This window comes from Carassius carassius, chromosome 7 (assembly GCF_963082965.1).
Source record: "Carassius carassius chromosome 7, fCarCar2.1, whole genome shotgun sequence".
In the NCBI taxonomy this organism is placed as follows: Eukaryota; Metazoa; Chordata; class Actinopteri; order Cypriniformes; family Cyprinidae; genus Carassius; species Carassius carassius.
Window position 1 is genome coordinate 23,506,555 of NC_081761.1, and position 19,645 is coordinate 23,526,199.

The 19,645-nt window shown below is 36.0% G+C and overlaps 1 protein-coding gene across 2 annotated transcripts in view; it reads left to right on the forward strand.

The window, feature by feature from the left end:
- The first annotated feature begins 247 nt into the window (after positions 1-247).
- The window catches only part of epha6 (eph receptor A6), a 123,215-nt gene continuing 103,817 nt past the window's right edge, over positions 248-19,645 (forward strand). For both annotated transcript variants that reach the window (XM_059554238.1, XM_059554239.1), the window contains exons 1-2: positions 248-934; positions 14,656-14,720. In XM_059554238.1, coding sequence (XP_059410221.1) covers positions 859-934; positions 14,656-14,720 — 141 coding nt within the window. In that variant the 5' untranslated portion in view covers positions 248-858. The remainder of the gene's footprint in view (positions 935-14,655; positions 14,721-19,645) is intronic.

Consider the following 19,645-nt stretch of genomic DNA (forward strand, 5'->3'; position numbering starts at 1 on the left):
TGTGCTAATATTACTACAATTGCAAAAGTTCAAAAGAGCTGAAGAATGTTTAAACATCTTAAAAATACAATTAGGTATGCATACAGAAATGTGTCAGTCGTGATAAAATAGCATGAGATAGCCTTACATTAATGCACAGATAACCTATGCAGAATATGAGTCTCATTACAGGAGCCGCAGCACAAAGGAGATTTACTGCGTATGTGCCATGTTTTAAATACGCACGCCGGACTACCCTAGCCTTGTCAGGAGCGCGGGACGACACAGCACAGAGTGGAAACGAACACCCTCTAGTGCTGATGAGTTGGTCTTCCGTCTAGATCCGCAAAACTCACTTGGGCTTCTCACCTCAAGATCGCATTTCGCGCGCGCCTGAGACTGAAAGCGTCGTGGAAGCTCTCGTGCCAGGTCTGTCTGCGTGTGCGAGACTGATTCGACTAGTTTAAGCGCGTAATATACGCCAAGCTTGTGTCGACGGCACACAGTGTGAAGAAGAGAAGCGCGTGTTAACGCGTAGACAAGGGGAAAGCCCGTTAATGGACACTGACGACTGGCGAACATACTTAGACTAGTTCGTTATTTCAGGTGTTGGCAGCCTGACATCATTAGGCTTATCTCACAGTCTCTATCCTATTTATGGGGTAAATTCTCTAAGTTTTTCAAGTGCCGCCGGTAGTTGTGCGTAATGGGCTGGCATTTCTGTCGCTCTGTATCCGCGTTTTCGCGGAGCGGGGAACGAGGCGGTTGACGCGCAAACATCCTTTACAATAATTAAATGTGTTTTGTAACGGGATATTTAATCTCGGACTCTTTTCTGTAATAACTGTCACCGACTTGCGTGCACAACTGGATACAAAAATGACTTTTCACAGAATTTTCTTAATGTTTGCTTTACCGGGATTGGTTTTGTCGGACCCCGGCCATTCAAACCAAGGTGAGTTATAATGAATTGTGATCAATGGGTTGATACTATATCATAACCTACTAACATGCACAGTGTATATGTATAGTGAGTATTGTCTGTAAAGAAGACGCTATAACCGCCTTCAGCCTTTCAGTTTGATACTAACACATTATATATTTCTAAAACTGGCACATGACAGTTGTACCTACTATTCAGAATATTATACGTTGTTTTGATTTGCGCAGGACAGATTAGAACGCTGTGATTATTGTCGTTCTGTAGTTCTGCAGCTAGTCTAATGCTCAGCATCACACAAACCGGTTACCTATATAAAAAAGACTGGGCAATTTTGGAACACATTTCCAGGCTTTTTTTTTTTTTTACTGTAAAACATTGAAATGCTCTTCACTTATTTGTCTGTTTCATATTAAAGTAGTTTAGAAATGTTAAACTTATCTCTACTGTAAATAAAGGTCAAGTATAAACATATCCTTAATGGAAACATTTTAATTAAAATAAATTGCAAACAAATAAAGAAAAACTAAGCATATGTTAAAAATTGGGCATATATTGGTCAGTCACAGTTGAGACGTTGTCCATTTTGTGCAATCTTTGTAGTTTGACATTGAAAATGATATTGTGCTACACTCATTCTAAAAAGCTTGATGAGTGGATGTTAGAACAAGATGACCTGGTGGTTCAGATGATAATAATCATTATGAATAAAAGTACAACGGCTTGACCCTTTGTCAATTGTCCCTTTTGACATTAGTCTGAAATGTATTTCTTATGAAAGGTACATATTAATATCTGTACTAAAAGATTTACTAAAGGTAAAGTGGGTGTATGTTTTAGGGTACCATCCCAGTGGCAAGCTGTTTGACAGAATTTTCACTTTTTATACATTCATAGCTTTGATCACCAACATTTTTTCAAATCAGAGGTAAAATGTAATTTCTTATCTCAAAATAGTGTTTTGTCCTTTCTTACACAGAAACTTTTACAGTCTCTTCAGGAGGGAGTTGGGCATGTATAATTGTGTGGGTCTAATTTACTTATCGTGCATTACAACAAACCCGGCTCTCACCTAAGAAACAAAATTGCAGTGATGGTATCTCATCGTACCTGTCCCAATTCCCCCCTGTGTGCCTATAACTCCTCCCTTCTGTTTACACTCGCAGTTCACAGTGGTCATTCACACAAGAAATGAGTTAAATGGCAGTATTTCGAATATGAAGATTACAAGAACAAGTGACTCTTGTGTTATGTCTGTATGTTGTGAAAAGAGAGAGAAACGGAGCATATTTGTGTGGGATGTGCAGAAGATAGAGAGAGAACACTCAAACCATCTGAGTTGGCTTGCACGGCATTTAAAACTTTTTTTTTTTTCCAGTAATGAGTCATCCTTATTTTTTTCCCGAGCCGGGATGGAAAGCAGTTATTTAACAGGTCACTGTTTTCTCAGTTTAAACCATCACAAATTAGGCAATAGATCTGGAGACAGTTCTTTTCAATGTGAACTTATAAAAATGGAAATTGAGGGTTTGCAGTTCACTTGAACAAAAATCCTGCCTTGTGATTAACACTGATGCTAATGTCTAATTAGTATGCATGCAGAGATGACCCTACATAACCTCACAAAATGTAACAGTCTGCTCATTTCTGCTATATACTGTAGCTTTAGAATCAAACTGATTTGTATTTCACATGCTTCTGAGGAACATTTCACAGAACATTCATTGTAGAACTCTTCAAAGCTCTTAAAAATCCATTTAAGAGAAGACTGTACTCTGAATAAGCTTATCGTGCAATCCTCTCTCCTCCTCATACTCGTAGCTGAATCACGAATGCCTCTTTGACCCCCTTGTAAAACCAGTCACTATTTAAGCTCAGGTCTGTAATAAGCCCTGGTTAAAACCACCTTTTTGCGCTCATGCTTGACTGGCTGCTCTTGCCAATCATGCTCAACTGTCATCTTGCACCAAGAGAAACTTCAAGATGGGCATCAGATCTCTGTAAGATAGCAATGGTCTCGAGAGCTCTTCTAATCAGTACAGAGTGGTGCTTGAGTGTTCTACAAGGGCTTTTTAACGTCCTCTTCCTCAGATATTGGGTTGGTTTTTCATTTATGCCTGTCACTGGTCAAATTGTGAGTTGATAAATTGTGTGTTATCCATTCAGATGTACAGCAATCTAAAATGAAAGTGCTTCAGATCACTTAATATGACTGTTAGAGAAGCAAAGAAACAATTGATGTGATTTATATTGCTGTTCTGCCAGAGTTAGTAAACAATCAGAATTTATAAATTGGATCTGTCAAATCACGACTAAATTTGAATTTAATAAACTTCACAACTTTAAAACATGCTTTAGTTTTTTTTTCTTCAAATTAAGTTTGTCTTCAAACCAGTGATATTTTGTCTTAAAGCAGTGTTATTTTTAGTATTTTTTATATTAAATTACATTTTATAATAGTTATTTAGATTTTTTTTATAATTAAAAATAATATTATTAATATTTAATGATTATTTGTTGTTTATCATTCCTCAAGCTCAAACGCACGGCGCTAGCAATGACAAGGTCATGAGTTCGATTCACTGAAAATGCATGAACTGATAAAAGGTACACGTTGAACATAATTAAGTTTCTGTGGATAAAAGTGTAAACATTTTAGAAAATGCTTTAATTTTTATATTTTTAATTTTAATTTACTTAATTTTAGTGATTTTATTTTGTGCTTTGTAATTTTATAAGCATTTTTTCTTCTATTTTGTTCATTTCGTTTGATGCTGATACAACATTAAATTTTTTTTTCAGCTAATATTTTATTTTATTTTAGCATTCCTAAAATAATTTTAGTTTAACAGTAATTAAATTTAAACAGTTATTTTAATAATAGTTACCAGTAACAACACCGCTTCAAACTTAGCTTTTTTACTTTACAGTTATATGAGTTTAAATTTATTGTAATTCCGCTTCCTTGTTTCAAATGCAGGAATTGTAATATAAAAGTCACTTCTGAATGGCACAAAGCCTGGCAGCTACTGATTAATCTTAAGCTGTGTATGTCTGTCTTTTTTTCTGATGCAGTCTTTGACAAACAGTGAGTTTTGTTCTTTTGTTCAGAACAAAGTTTCACTTTATTGGAAATATATGTATATGCATCTGCCTTGCTTTCTCCAGGGAGCCACACTTTAAAGCGTGTTACAACAGCTCTGAGGCTGCATGGGTGTGTGTGTTAGGAAAGTGCTATGTAAACAGTATCTGTGCACTGTAACAGAGGCCTGTTAATGCCCAGTGCCCTGTTTGTACTGCTATCATTGCTGCGTGGAGTGCTCTTATTGATTTTATCGACACTGTGGAGCCAAACCTCTGAGGTTTCTCTCTTTACTTCAACACTTCAATGGCTCTTTGAGAGAGAGAAAGGAGCAGGTGGTATTTCTATGTGTGTATGTGTGTACGCCTGTTTTCTTGTTCTCTTCATTAGATCAAGGTCACAGAAAAATCTTCTTGTCATTTAATTTTGTCGTTTGTGCATTGCTTGCATTGGTTCCACTTGCGTTGTATTGACACCCTGGAGAAGCGCCGTCCCTCTTCCACAGAGATTACATTTATTAAAGCTGAAAAAAAAAATTGTTATAGTGGAAGTAACGGAAGAGATGAGTTCTTTTTGCGTATACAGACCTGTTCGAGCCTCTCCATTGACTTTTTATTGTCACTGGAATCAATTTGTAAATTGCACCTTGACATTTCCAGGTCCTGTCTGTGCAATGTGATCTTAGCCTTAACCCCTTGCGCCTCCTTTTCCTACTCCTCAACATCGTCTTAGATACATTAAATGCCCAGGTAAAGACCACTAATGCATGCAGCGCTGTCCTTATCAGATCAATTTACCTCAATCGTTCGACAAATGGCCATTTTTCTCCGGGTGTGACATTCAAATTCCAAATGTCACCTTTCTCGTCTTCATCTCTCATCTCAGAGAGGAAAAAAAAGAGAGAACATGAGTTGCATGGATCTAGGCTTTCTTGTCACACACACACACCTCTTTTTCTCTTACCAACCATTATTATCTCCCTGAGCCAAGATTCAAAGGAATTTGTAGAGATCGTTTGGCTAAATGTCAGAGCTTAGTAAGCCAGGGCACACAGTTGGTTCTAGTCCAGAGTTTATATAATGAATTTATTGTGGCTGATGTTAGGATTTCATACTGTAAAAAAGCTTATTCTATTCACACTTTATTTTCAGGTCCAATTCTCGCCATTAAACAAGCATTAACAATGTCTGTTGCCTTAAAAAACTCCTTTGCTGCTTATTAATAGTATAGTTGGTGTTAAGTTTAGGTATTGGGCAGGATTAGAGATGTGCAATATGGTCATGCAGAAAATGTGCTTTATAAGTATCAATAAACAACCAATATGTTAATAATATGCATGCTAATAAGCAACTAGTTAGTCCCTATACAAAAATATTACTGTTATTCTTAATAAAGTATGCTAATAGTGACAAGTACTTTAACAGTACTATGAAAACAACAATGATGTACACATCATTGCACACCTGATTGATTTGCCACTGGAAGAATCCAGAGCTTAATGTGATAATATAAAAGTTTCATGGTTTGAATTCTATAGATAGCACTTACCCATGAATTTGAGAATTACATCTGCAGAGCTGACATCCACTTTCACCATTTCACCTTTGAGTAAAGCTCTTAACCCAAGACATTCAGGACTTAGCTTTGAATAAAGTGGCTAAATGGCAATTACTTAACATTTCTTGTTCTGAAATTGTTCCATACACACTTAGATATTTTCAAATACACTACTGTTTAAAAGTCTGGGTGTAAGTGAGTTGTTTTATTTATTTATTTTGAAAAAAATATATAATTTTATCAAGGAGACATGAAATTTTACATTTCCACCAAATATAAAGAACTACTGTTATCTACAGTACATTGCTAAAAATGATAATTTGTTCTTGAGCAGCATATTGATATCTGAAGGATCATGTGACTAATGACTGGAATAATGGCTGCTGAAAATTCAGCTTTGCAATCACAAAAAAAAACAAAAACAAAAAAACAATTGATTTGGTTGATTTTGTGTTTTATTTCATTCTTAGAAACAGTTTTAGTTTCTAGTAACCCCGTCAGTACTGGCCAGTATAGGATACAACATTTTTTATAGCTTTGATTTGATTTACAGCTTGAATCAGTCGTCACCGCCATGATTATTTAAGGACAAAGTAGCTACACCATACTATCTAGACTCATTCCACCTTGACTGAAGATCAATGACCAATCAATACTACATCATTGCTCCCAAAGCAGAAATTGACAAGCAACCCAATCTATTCATATCCCAGAATGCTTTTCTCATCAGTGCCACAGTAGGTTGAGTATGCCATTGTCTCTATCAACATGAAAGCCATCCAGCTGAGACACACAACAGGAATGACATTTCAGCTAACATTGCACACTCTGTGTTTGATGTTGCAGCTTTTTCACTAAATGTCCTTTTGAGGGTAAAAAATTTAACATCTTTTTTAGAAAAGTGTTGTTTTATAATACTACGACTTAGTCAGAAAATGTTCCATAAAAAATAAAAAACATACAGCTCCCGAACTAAAGACTAATGAGAAGAAATCTTAAAGGGGTGGTTCGGGATTTTTGACATCGGACCTCATTTTTAGGTCAGGCTGGTTGTTATTCATCAGTGGAGACATTTTTTAAAAAAAATTATCCAGTCTTTATATTTGGATAGTTGGCCGATGCTAGGCTAGCGCGAGTCAATGGGTATATGTTAGCCAGCCATTAAAAACCGTTTTACCCACTCCACAGTGCACCAAACGCAAATCAATTATAACACTAGACTATCGATGCAAATGTCCGTTGAGAGAATAATGTTAGAAATCAAACTTGTCTAAATCAAAAAAATGTCTCCACTGATGAATAACAACCAGGCTGACTTAAAAATGAGGTCCGATGTCAAAAATCCCGAACCACCCCTTTAACTATACACATATCTTAAAGCTGTATTCACTCTGAATGAGTTTCGATTTAGATTTAACCTTTAAGCGTGTCACTTAATGGGATGCTCTATACTGGGATGCAGTCATCAACAGCTTGAAAACACAAGGGAAAAACAAGATCCAAATCTTCTGATATGACACATCAAAGAAACATCTAAGCTATAGAAGCAGCCCAGATACTCAAGGTTTTTCTCTATCTGCCTTTTTTTTTCTTTCCTCCTTTCCATGTGGCCTACTTTAGGGACTCCAGATTTTTACAGACAGACATAGGCGCTAGCTGCCACTTCTGATGTGTCTCTGTTGATGTCTTACTCTCCATGCTGAGGCGGAAGGAGAGAGACAACAAACATTCAGCAGCTGATTTGGTTTGAAATGAAGCTTGCGGATCTTGTCAACACTAGTTATAAAGATTCAGCTGCAGCAAGACAACATACTCTGCTTTTCCTAATAAGACCATCAATAATAGCCCCATCTGGAAAGCACCTTGCTATTGGCAGCATTACTCTTGCCAGCCCCATTATCTGTTTCTAAGGGCTGGTGATTTGAATTTGCTGTACTTTTTTAATTTCAAGCTGTTGTCAGTGGAAGATTTTCCCCTTTTTCTATTTTCAAATTACTTATTTAATTTACACTTGGTGTTCCCTGACCTTTTTGTGTGGCAAATAATTGACTATATAGAATAAAAGTTTTTTTTTTGTTTTGTTTTTTGTGAGTTTCTGTAGCTCATTTGGTAGAGCATTGCATTAGCAGTGCAAAGTTGTGGGTTCGATTCCCAGGGAACACATGTTAGGTAAAAACTGTTAGCCTGAATGCACTGTAAGTCACTTTGGATAAAAGCGTTTGCTAAATGCATAAATTCAATTTTGATTTTTTTTTTTTTGTTTTAAGCATAAATTTGTCAATTTTGATTTTTGATAGATAGATAGATAGATAGATAGATAGATAGATAGATAGATAGATAGATAGATAGATAGATAGATAGATAGATAGATAGCAGACATGGGGACTTGTGACTTGGTGACTTGGACTCGAGTCGACTCGAGTCGCTATTTTTATGACTTGTGACTTGACTTGACGAAAAATAAAATACTTGAGACTTGACTCGGACTTGGAAGTTAAAGACTCGGGACTTGACTTGACTTGAGACAGGATGACTTGAATGACTTGAGTGTTAATCACATTATGTTTTCAGTTTGAATATAAAATATATAAATTATTGTAAAAAAATAAAATTGATTACTCAGCTGGAGCGCAGGCTGAGAATCGCGTTGTCATGTCATGACATCATCAGTCATGCCCTCTCTACCTTACGCAGACCACGCCCACTTAGATCAGATATCACATCACATCAACATCTCAGCTTGAGGGGTACTGAGGGTCATCGCTTTTGTCGTCAATAATTCGCGCCTAAAAGCGCCTTTCTCATTGTTTCCAAAGCACTCGGGCAGTTGCGCCCCTGAGGCGTCGAGCGCGTCGCGACCGCGTTGTTTCCATTATGAGCGCGCATACCGGTGGCGCATACATGGTGGGATAGGCCACATCGTGCTCGGCTTGCAGACAAGACTCTCGAATCTTATATTTTGCAAGTGCAATACCTTGTAATAGAGGTAATGACTTACGGATGTACTCTGAGAGAGAGATTGTGTCTGTGTGTGTGTGTGTGTGTGTGTGAGAGAGAGAGAGAGAGAGAGAGAGAGTGAGAGAGAAACACACTCGTGCTTCACCTGATGAAGGAAACCCAAACTGAGTCTGACTCCAATCACAACCCCAACATTAAGAAACTAATTGACAAAAATCTGAAGTATAATTATGATGAAAAATGAAAAAAATGAATTTGAGCTCCAAACCAAACTCCAGTGTTATTCGGCCCTAAACAGAACCACAAAACTGGCAAATTACTTATCACTCAAGCAATTAAAAGAAAGACAAATCCTTTCAAAATATCGACTCAGTGATCATGATTTGGAAATAGAGATTGGTAGACATAAAAGATCCTGGCTACCGAGAGAAGAGAGACTGTGCAAACACTGTGAGCTGAATCAAACAGAGGATGAGAAACACTTCATTCTTGTCTGTCCCAAATACAGCACTACAAGAGAAACATTCTTCCCACAGTTTGAAGCTTTGAATCGTTCATTCTTGTCTCTAAATGACTCAGAGAAACTACTCTATATACTTGGAGAGAATGAGACGGCAGTCACAATAGCTGCTAAATATTTATACACCATACACACCATACGAAAGGGATAATTTCAGAGTGTTCAGAGAGGAGTCTGTTGGATTTTTAGCTGTTATTTTTTTTATGGACTCAATGTTGAAAATGTAAAACATTTCTGTTGGCAGAAGTGAAAAATAAATAATTTTATGAAGTTACAATTTTGTTTGATTCCATGATGTATTTTACTGAACATGAGTATTTACAATGCAAATCCAAATTATTTTAATTTACTGTTACTTATATCTTGTCTTTTAACTTTATTAAGATCAGATTCTGCAGGTAAAATTACAATAATAAGGTGACTTGACTTGGACTTGACTTGACTTACTACAGGACTTGACTTGACTTGACATAACTTGTGACTTGACTTGACTTGACTTGCCCAAGAAAAAAATACTTGGGACTTACTTGAGACTTGAAGGTTAAGACTTGAGACTTACTTGAGACTTGCACATGTGTGACTTGGTCCCATCTCTGATAGATAGATAGATATATAGATAGATATATAGCTTAATACTTTTAAGTCATCCTAAGGACCCCTTGGAAGTTTGCTGAGGCCTCATAATGGGCCCCAGGCCCCGGTTGAGAACGACTGATCTAAGAAATGATGTATATCACCATTAGAAGCTTTTCATTTTTGGCCTTTAAGGAGTTTATGCAGCATTAAAATATTAATTTTTGTATATATTTTTTTAAAAAAAATTCTTAGGCTATGATTCAGGATATTTTTCCCCTCTGGAATAGATTCACTCTCACTCTGAGTGTTTGTTGTGGAGTTGGCTCATGCATGTAGTCGCTGCTCAGTGAGATGAGCGTGTCCCTGTAAGAGTCAATGTAGAGCCATTTTCAGCAAGGCAAAATCAGACTCTTTATCACTGTCAAATTTGGGAAGAGCAGGTTTAGGTTTTTAATGTTGAACTAGCAATCAACATATCCATCTTTGAGGCTCAGATGGTGGTTGTGCTACAGGAATTCCAGGTACTAAATACGCCTGTGGGTTAATGGCAGTTGCCTACAGGATCATATGACCGCTCCTGTGGAGACGAATGCGGCAGGGATTGAAATGTACCTGCATGTAAATGATGGGGACTGCACATACTGTACCTAGTCCCTCTGGGGCCGAGTCTCATATGATCTTGGTCCCTCTTCAAAGTCCCTTTTTACAAAAAATACTTTATTTAATCAATATTCATCAACAATTAATTTATTTATTTTTTCTTTGTAATTTTTGTCTACACTTTTAAGTTTCAGACAATGAAATTTCAGTCACTAGCAAAACACATTTATCATTTGTAAGAATACACACTGATATCTATGGAAGTGCCAGTAATAATCAAAATAAAAAGCTTCCAAATTTAAAGGGATAGTTCACCCAAAAGTAACCCACCCTAGTATCTCGTCTCATGAACACACGGCGAAGGCTGACATGGAAGAGAAGGAATTGTTGAATAAAGTCATTATTATTGTTGTCTTTGCACACAGAAAGTATTATCTTAGCTTTAAAAAAGGTAGGTTAAACCCAGAGGTGAGTAGTAACGAGTTACATTTACTTCGTTACATTTACTTGAGTAATTTTTGGGGTAACTAATACTTTTCGGAGTATATTTAAAGATGGGTACTTTATACTCTTACTTGAGTAAATTTTTGGGGAAAAATCTGTACTTTTACTTCGTTACTGTGGGCGATGCTCCTCTCGTTACTTTATCTTAATGCAATAAATGTTATAAATGCTTCAGTTTATTCCAAACGCCCCGTCTACTTTTCTCTGGACAATGAGCGATACCATTCGCGAATGATTCATTCTTTTGAGTCAATTCTGTTCAAAGGCTTGATCAAACCAATTGGCAAACGAGTGAATTGGTTCATGAATCAGTTTGAATGAGTCGTTCGGTTCCCTGCCGCACGCGCTGAGCGTCTGAAGTGGTTCACTCGGAGTTGTAACGTTTAAGAACAGAAAGAGCGTTGAAAATGTGGCTGGAACTGCACTGAATTGAAAGCAAATCTGCAAAGGATATTATTTGCTAGCGATGGAGATCCTTATTAGATGAACGCCGCGTGTGCTGTCTACTGTTTAACAGGTAATAACTTGGGCTAAATTCGATTACAGTGCACGATACCTCTGACATTAGTTTGTTGTACGTGTGTGGCTTATAACAGAGGGGAGTCAAGTTGAATGCAGCTTCCAAAAGACAAAAAATAGCCGATTAAGATTTTATTAATTTTAATACAATCACACCGGCGTGAGTACGTTCAGCGAGTCATATCATCAGCTGCTAAATTCAGATCTGTGATCGCTTGCTGGCGCTGAGCCAGAGACAGACGCGTTTTTACAGCAGTGTGCATTATAACCAATCACACAAGATTCTGTTGAGCTTATTAAAGCATTGGCCAATCAGAGGCGTTCCGATGAGTCATCGCTGAAATGCCGGTGCCTCCTTCACTCGCTCACTGACTGAATACCTCTTTCTGGCGAATTCTCTGGTCAGAAACAACAAAGTGCAGATGTGTGTACGAATCTTTAATTAAGATATTGATTTCACAGTGTTAACAGTTTCAGTGATTTTAATGGGAGTTTCTCTGAGAGTGATTGAACTCTAGACTGTCAGTAAAAAATGATCTTTAATAATGTAAATGTTATTTGCTCTCTTTCTGAACAATGAAAGATTAGTAGCAATATTTATATCACATTAACTTTCAATGTTAAATTCACATTTAATATAAAGTCAGTCGTATTAAAAATATGTTATGGCATGACACCTATATCTGTTACTTAAGTAAACAGACAAGGTTTTATAATAAATTACATAAATTGGAGTAAAGGCTGATGAAATATATACATTTATACACGCACACATACATTACATACATTTTATCTATATATCTAAATAAAAATAGGCTCAGTATATATGACCCAAAGTAACTAGTAACTAACTACTTGAGTAGATTTTTTATCCGATACTCGTTTACTCTTACTCAAGTAACTATTCAAGACTAGTACTTTTACTTTTACTTGAGTAAATATTTCTATAAGTACTTTTACTTTTACTTGAGTACAGTTTTTGGGTACTCTACCCACCTCTGGTTAAACCACTGGTCACATGGACTATTTTAACAATGTCCTTACAACATTTCCGTATCTTAATGTGTTTTCCAAAGATGAACAAAGTTCTTACTGGTATGGAATGACATGAGAATAAGTAATTAATGACAGAATTTTACATTTTCGGTGAACTAACCCTACCATAGTTTATTTTTCACTCACGCCTTGTGGAAGTCAATATGAAATTTACTCTATTCCTCACTCAGCCACTCACTTTTTAATATTTTATGTGTTTTTACGGGGTGGGGGGTGGGGGTGAATTTATGTCAATTTGACAGACTCAGACAAGATCATTAAAAGCAATTGATCATTAAAAAGTGTTTAAAATACTAATTGGAATAGAAATTTTGAGATTTGAGTAACACTTTAGAATAGGGAACACATATTAACTAAGAATTTTCCTTGAGCGAACACCTTATTTGCTTCTTATTAATAGTTAGTAAAGTAATTGTTAAGTGTTGGTATGGGGTTGGATTAAGGGATATAATCATGCAGAATAAAGCATTAATATGTGCTTTATAAGTACTAATAAAAAGCTAATAATTTATATGCATGCCAATAAACAAGTAGTGAGAATTAGTCCTTAAAATAAAGTGGTACCGTGATTTGATAAAAAAAAAAAAAAGGTTCACATTAAAAAAAAAGTCATGCCAGGGGCACCGAATATTTGAAACATATGTGTGAAGGGGTTAAATTTAGCACTTTTTATAGGTCACATAAGTGGTTTTGACAAAGATTCCTCATGTATTGTTTGATTTCTGCTCAGACAGTGAGACCTATCCTTAACCAGTTCAGTGTGCATCATAGACTGGCTTTAGGCCTAATCTGGTAAATATCTCTTAATAAAGTCATTACAATTCGATCACTCCGTCCCAATATGCTTGCAGACATGTTTAATCTCCCTTCATTGTCAGGGAGAAAGTGAGTGCGGAAATTTCGGGATAATATGTCTGGAGACAGAGACACTGGGTCTAGACAGAGGTGTAATGTGATTTAGGATGAGTGTCCAAAGTGCCTAACCCTCTTATTCACATTTTTGTGTTTGGGTGTGTTAGTAGCACAGATCCATCACTTCCAGGCAGAATTATCAGGCATTGTCAAGCAAATTTGATCAGGGCGAACAGTAGTGCTCAGCCTGTCTGCAGGCTCTCTACAGACAGGCACTCACCGAGGATCATTACGTTAACTCTTTGACAACACATATATGGATAAGCTGATTATTAGCTCAGTATTACAACACATATTCAGAAAGCTGTCTTACACACAGACCGCTTTGCTGAGTGAGAATAATGACCACTTGTTCACAGGCCAAAATCAAGAGTCATACTTACTGTCGAAGTTTATTCAACCAGAAATACACTATATTTTTCCACATTTTAAACACTGGGTTATGGCTAAGTAGGAGAGAGAATGGCACATACCCTGACTTTGTGTCACGAGTATATTATGCCTGTGACACGCTTTAATTGATAGACATTGTAATTAAGTCCTGGTGTACAGACAAAGGAAATTGCACATTCATCATATCAAACTGACATATGTGGGTGAGCAAATGACTCTTTTTTTATTTGGAGTACTGAATCACCTGCTGGGGGCAGTGGATGTGACTGGCTTCAAAGAGGACATTTTATTAGCATGCAGACTAAATGCAGTGTGTTCATTTCTGATCGGTGGTGGATGGTTTAATTTGTGTATTCTTCCGCTGTGGTTTTTGATATGTCTTTTGTCTCTGTTGATGTCAAACACAAGGGATCCATTAAGAGTCTTGTTGCCTGATTATTGGTACTAATTGCTTTGTATCCTTATTTAATTGCAGGCTCAACTGTAATTGTTTTTTATTTAATTAATTAATTTATTTATTTATTGCTTAAATATCTGTCATTTACTAAAATGTTGTTCAGAATTTTAATTTGTGTAAAATCAAAAGGGGAAATTCTGAAGAATGCTGGTCACTTTTGTCCAATAATTTACAATGAAATGAGACTGCAGATTTAAGCTTTAAAAAAATCATTATAAAAGTGTTATAAACGTTCTCCTTAATTTCTTGCACTAAATTAAAAGCCTCCTGCAGCTTTGTGTGATGAATTATTCAGACTGCATTTTTGAATTTGATCAACAAAATCACTAAAAATGTTTGACTTGAAATAACTGATTCATGATTTATTTATTTATTTATTTTTGACAACCCCAGACCTCATTCACATTTCTGGATGAACTTTTGAAATGAAATTTTGGATGAAATTTTATTTTATTTTATTTTATTTTATTTTATTTATTTTTGTATGTACTACACAATTGTTCTTCATTTTCGTGTGGCTGTAGTGTTTAATATTTATTCACTGTGTATTAGAGACTATTAGAGTTGACCCTAGTTGTTATCATTTTTTGTCCTTCTCATAGTGGTTCTCTTGGACACTACAGCTGTGCTGGGAGAACTAAGCTGGAAGACCTACCCAATAAATGGGGTAAGTAATATTTCCCTGTGACCTTTGTACCCTATACACAATTTCCCTTACAGTATGTACATGTACTGCGGTTATTAAAAAAGAAATTCTTATAAAGCTCCACTGAATGTATTCCAACCATGCCTATGCAAACATTACTCATGTCAGGTTAATCCAAACGGCACACTTCAATGTGAAAAAAAGAAGTTTGTTATATTGAAATTTAATCAAATCAGGCCACTGAAACGGCATTAGTGATCCAGAATCTATTCAAAGAGTTCCTTAAAGGGTAATTATTGACACGGTTCTTAATAATTCAATTTTGCCCCTTTCATTTTTGTGAACACTACAGAGAGAATTTCTAAGACATTAAAACCAGTCAAAAGGCTAAAAGCAATTTGAATGAAGCAACCAAGTGTGATCTCACAGCCCAGAGGAGCTTCTAATAGTAGAGCTACTATTATTAAATCAATTTCATGATAAAGAGCAGTATGATGGATACTCGATCACTGCTCTTTTTCTGAGGCCAACCATAAGTACCAGTCCTAGTCTAAAAGTTTTGTAGTGGAGCAACCAGAATCAGCCCACTGAGTGTTTTTTGAAGGTTGTGTAAAATGACCTATAGCCCATAAAATGATTTCCCAGTGGAGCTGCAGTGCACATCTTCATATTAGTTCTGCTCTTACACAGGTGCCCACGATGTCAAAGAAAGTGAGTTCATCTTACCAGTAAACACCACTTGGGGTTTCTTTTTCTTTTTTTTTTCATGCTGTTTTTTTTTTCATGCTGTTTCGTGCCTCCGATCAAATCAATAATTCATGCTATAATATCCTGGGTCAAATACCTACTGTATCCTATTAGTATTTACTACAATGTCTTTTTCTGCTTCTTTTTGTTAAGTCAGGGTACTATATGTCACATTAATCAAAGCCTTTTTCATTCTTCTCCCAGAGCTAGATGGAACTTACCTTTTCCGGTCTGGGGAGACTTTACCCGCCATTTAATTTGTTTTCTAGCGATTGGAGACCAGCGTGTATGTTTTGTTTACTCTGGCACAGACATATCCTATGGGGTTTCTCTCTCTCTCTCTCTCTCTCTCTCTGCAACTCTCCCCTTTACCTTCTCTGTTTGGAGAAACAGGTTTGTTTCTGCTGTTCTGTTGTTTCGTTGACTATTCTCTAGGCTCTACTCCACTGTAAGGCCCTCAGATTTTGTGCTGTAATTATCAAATGTGTCACAGAACTCTGGTTTCTTTGTGTTGTGTATGCACTTCTCTTCTTCTTGAGAAAAAATTATATGCTTACTGCATGTTAACCCTCACAAATAATTAAATGAGCTCTAGATGGCATGAATGAAATGTTTATATTTAAATGTAATATATATATATATATATATATATATATATAATATTATATTATGTACTAAAATACATCCTTATAGTAAAAAAAAAAAAAAAAAAGAAAAAAAAAATATTTTAGGGTTGGTAAGAAGTTGGTAAGAAGGTTTTTGAAAGAAGTCTCTTTTTCTCACCAAGGCTGCATTTATTTAATCATATACATAGTTAAACAGTAAAATTGTGAAATGTTTTTACGGTTTAAAATAACTGTTTTATACTATTATAATTTTTTATAAAATATCAAATATTCAGCAGCCATTACTCCAGTCTTCAGTGTCACATCCTTCAGAAATCATTAAAATATGATGATTTTGTGCATAAGAAACATTTGTTTTTATTGTTGAAAACTACTTTTTTTCAGGATTCTGTGATGGATAGGAAAATAACAGAATTAGCTTAATAGAAAGCTATAATTATAATTAATCAATAAACTTTTTTTTTACTGTCACTTCTATTTAATGTATTTGTTACGATCTCCCCTGTCTAGGGTTGAGGAGAAGGAACAGATGAAAAGAAAAAGAAAAAAAGGCTTCCAAATAAATTAAACAAATTGAACGTCTTCAGAGCCCCTGTCTAAAATAAGTCTAAATACTTTAGGAATCTAAATAATCTAAACGCAAAATAACGATGCAAACCAAAATACAATAATAAACATACCTCACTGACTACCCATAAACAGGAGAAAAGAATATATAAAAATAAATGGCACCCCCACAGCTTCCTTAAATCTTAAAGTACTTGGAAAATAAATAAAACATGAAAGCAACTAGCCCTGCACTCAGGGATTCAATAACAAGAGTCCTACAACAATCAGTCACCAAAAAGAAACCACACGTCTGCAACAGGTGACAGGGACTCTTCACAAGAGAGACAGAGGGAAAACCTCCCGTCCCCTCCTTCACTGGAGGAGGGGCTTTTATGGTTAGGAGAACAGTCACAAGAGCAAATCAGCAGAGGTTGACACTTAGGAGCGTTGATTAACAACAGGTGTTGCTTCTTAACCTGGCGAAAAAGCAGAAACAAGAGAGAGATACAACAGGCACACTCAAGATACGTACAATTACGTAACAGTATTGCATCAGTGATGAATGAAATAATTTATTAATTTATTTATTTTAATTTCTTAAAAAATAAAAAAGTTCTGACCCCAGCTTTTTTAATGGTTAAAAAGCCAAAGAAGAGCCTTAGGCTTAAAAATATTTTTAAAAACTGCTGACCGTTGACCTCATTTAGCAGGTACTGCTGTCCTTTTCAAGATTAAAAAGCTGTGACAGTCATCAAAGATGTTGAATTCATTGTAAATGAGCATAATTAAAAACAGTCTGGTTAGTCATGGTTTCATTGCTGTAGTTACCATACAAAGACTTCTGTGTCAATCAAAGAGTGATTAATGATCTCTTAACGCTTTCTCATTCCCTGTTGGCCACTTGAAAGGTTGACCTTTTCTAAAAAGGCCTGTCCGTCTCTTTTCAAAAGGACTGCAGCACTGGGACATGAATGATTAATACATGCTGTTTTAGGAGAAGTTGTGTCAAGATGAGACAGAAAGCCACACTTTTGAGTATTAATTTATTATCTGTAATGGGACTTTGAGTGACCTTCAGCAGGACAGATCTGGCTTTTGGTGAAAGATCACAACAAAATCTGACCTCAATCATTGAAGCTCAGCTGGTCTGTGTTTTATACCAGTTAGTTCAACCAAGGTATCCCATGGAGTACAGGGTACCTTCAGCAGTTTCAAAGGCTACGATTTTGCTTTGGTAGACCTATAAGAAAAGATTAAAAGCACAACTCCTGGCACCTCATTTATAAAGATATACATAGTATGATCCTAAATGTGAACATATGTTAAATCTCACTATTAATTAGTTGTTGATTAGCATGCATATTACTAGCATATTGGCTGTTTATTAGAACTAATTAAGCACATGTTGATACCTTGTTCTGCATGAGCATATTTTAGATCCCCTTACATACCTTAGTTATTTATGAGACTATAAGGTTTTTATAAGCCATAATACATTAAGAATGCCCTTATGATGCATTACAAATACAGGCTTCATCTGGTGTTATGATACATTATATTCCTAAAAGTTATAGAGTGAACATTAGCCTACTATGCTATTGTATGACACAATTAACATCAGGGTCCAAACTATTTAATGTAATTATGAAATTATACTCCAGGCAGTGGTTGAAATTTAGTCATTTACACATATGGCAGTCATAACTTGTTTACCTAACAGATTTCTTTAACCATTAATTGAATTAAGTCTGAACAACCATTACAGGATAATTCTGCCCCAAAAAGTTTTGAAAATGCCCATGCTCTTCGGTTGGCTTAGGCATGAGAACATTTTCATGCCAGTTTTTGTCTTTATGAAACCTGATATGTTCCCCATTTTCAACAAAGGATGTAATCTATACAATTTAGGATCAAATTCATCATCGATTTATAAAAGAGGTATTTTATTATTCTCAGCATTTTACAGTTCTGTAGCAAAATAATGTGTGTAAAATTTGCAAGTTTGTGTGGATCACGCTTCCACTAGTCTCCAACTGGGCTGCACTCCCCTGATTCCAGTCCATACAACACGTTAACACAATACTACTAATCTGATAATCTAACACCAGCATGTGTTCTCTGATATCGGCAGTTGATCCGGTGGTTATTGATTGAGTTCAGAAAGTGTAACTTCAAATTGGCTGAGAAAACCAGAGCTCCCACTGATTTCGAACACCTTTTTCTTCATCATTGCAACTGACACTAAACACCAAACTCGATTTTAGCTCGCACCCACATGCTGACAAAATCTCTTATACCACAAGTGAGTTCTCCTTCTGTCTTACTCAGCCTTTGCTATTTGAAGCTGCAGCATTTTGCACTCGCAGTCGTGATCTAAAAGTGACTGATGTGCTCTATACAAATCTGTTTTCTTGATGTGATTCACTGATATTATTTTTAGCAGGGAATGTAAGTACACGACTGTGTAGGATAGGGCAGCAGAGTTGAAATCTTTCCAATATTGTCTCTTTAAAACAGCATGTTATCAAACAGGTGTGCCAGCAGTTCAAATCATTGGATGGTTGTTAACTTGATGCAGAAATCATATTAATACACTAATGGGGTTTGAGTAAGCATATGAGTGAGTATATCACTGACATATAACATCAGTAACCTGCAGCTCTGACGGTCAAATGATTATGTGAAATATATGCTTGCAGTTTATGGGTTTTGCAAGTAAAAGCTATTGTACTCTTTGCCATAAATCCCAGCATGACACCTCACATAGGATAATATTTTCTATAAATTATTTCATTTCTTCTCTTTTTTATTATCAGGAATGAACATTAGGGTGTTTTGTGTTATATATTGGTTTTCATGGTTGTGAGAACTTTGTTTTCATAACTTGTCCGATTGGAGGTTAGCATGAGAACCTGGCCTGAGTACAATACATCACCATCAGCCTCTGTTTTACAGGCAATGACAAATTGCTGTTGCTTCTCATTTACATGCCCAGTCGGCCTTGACACATGTTGTATCTTGTGT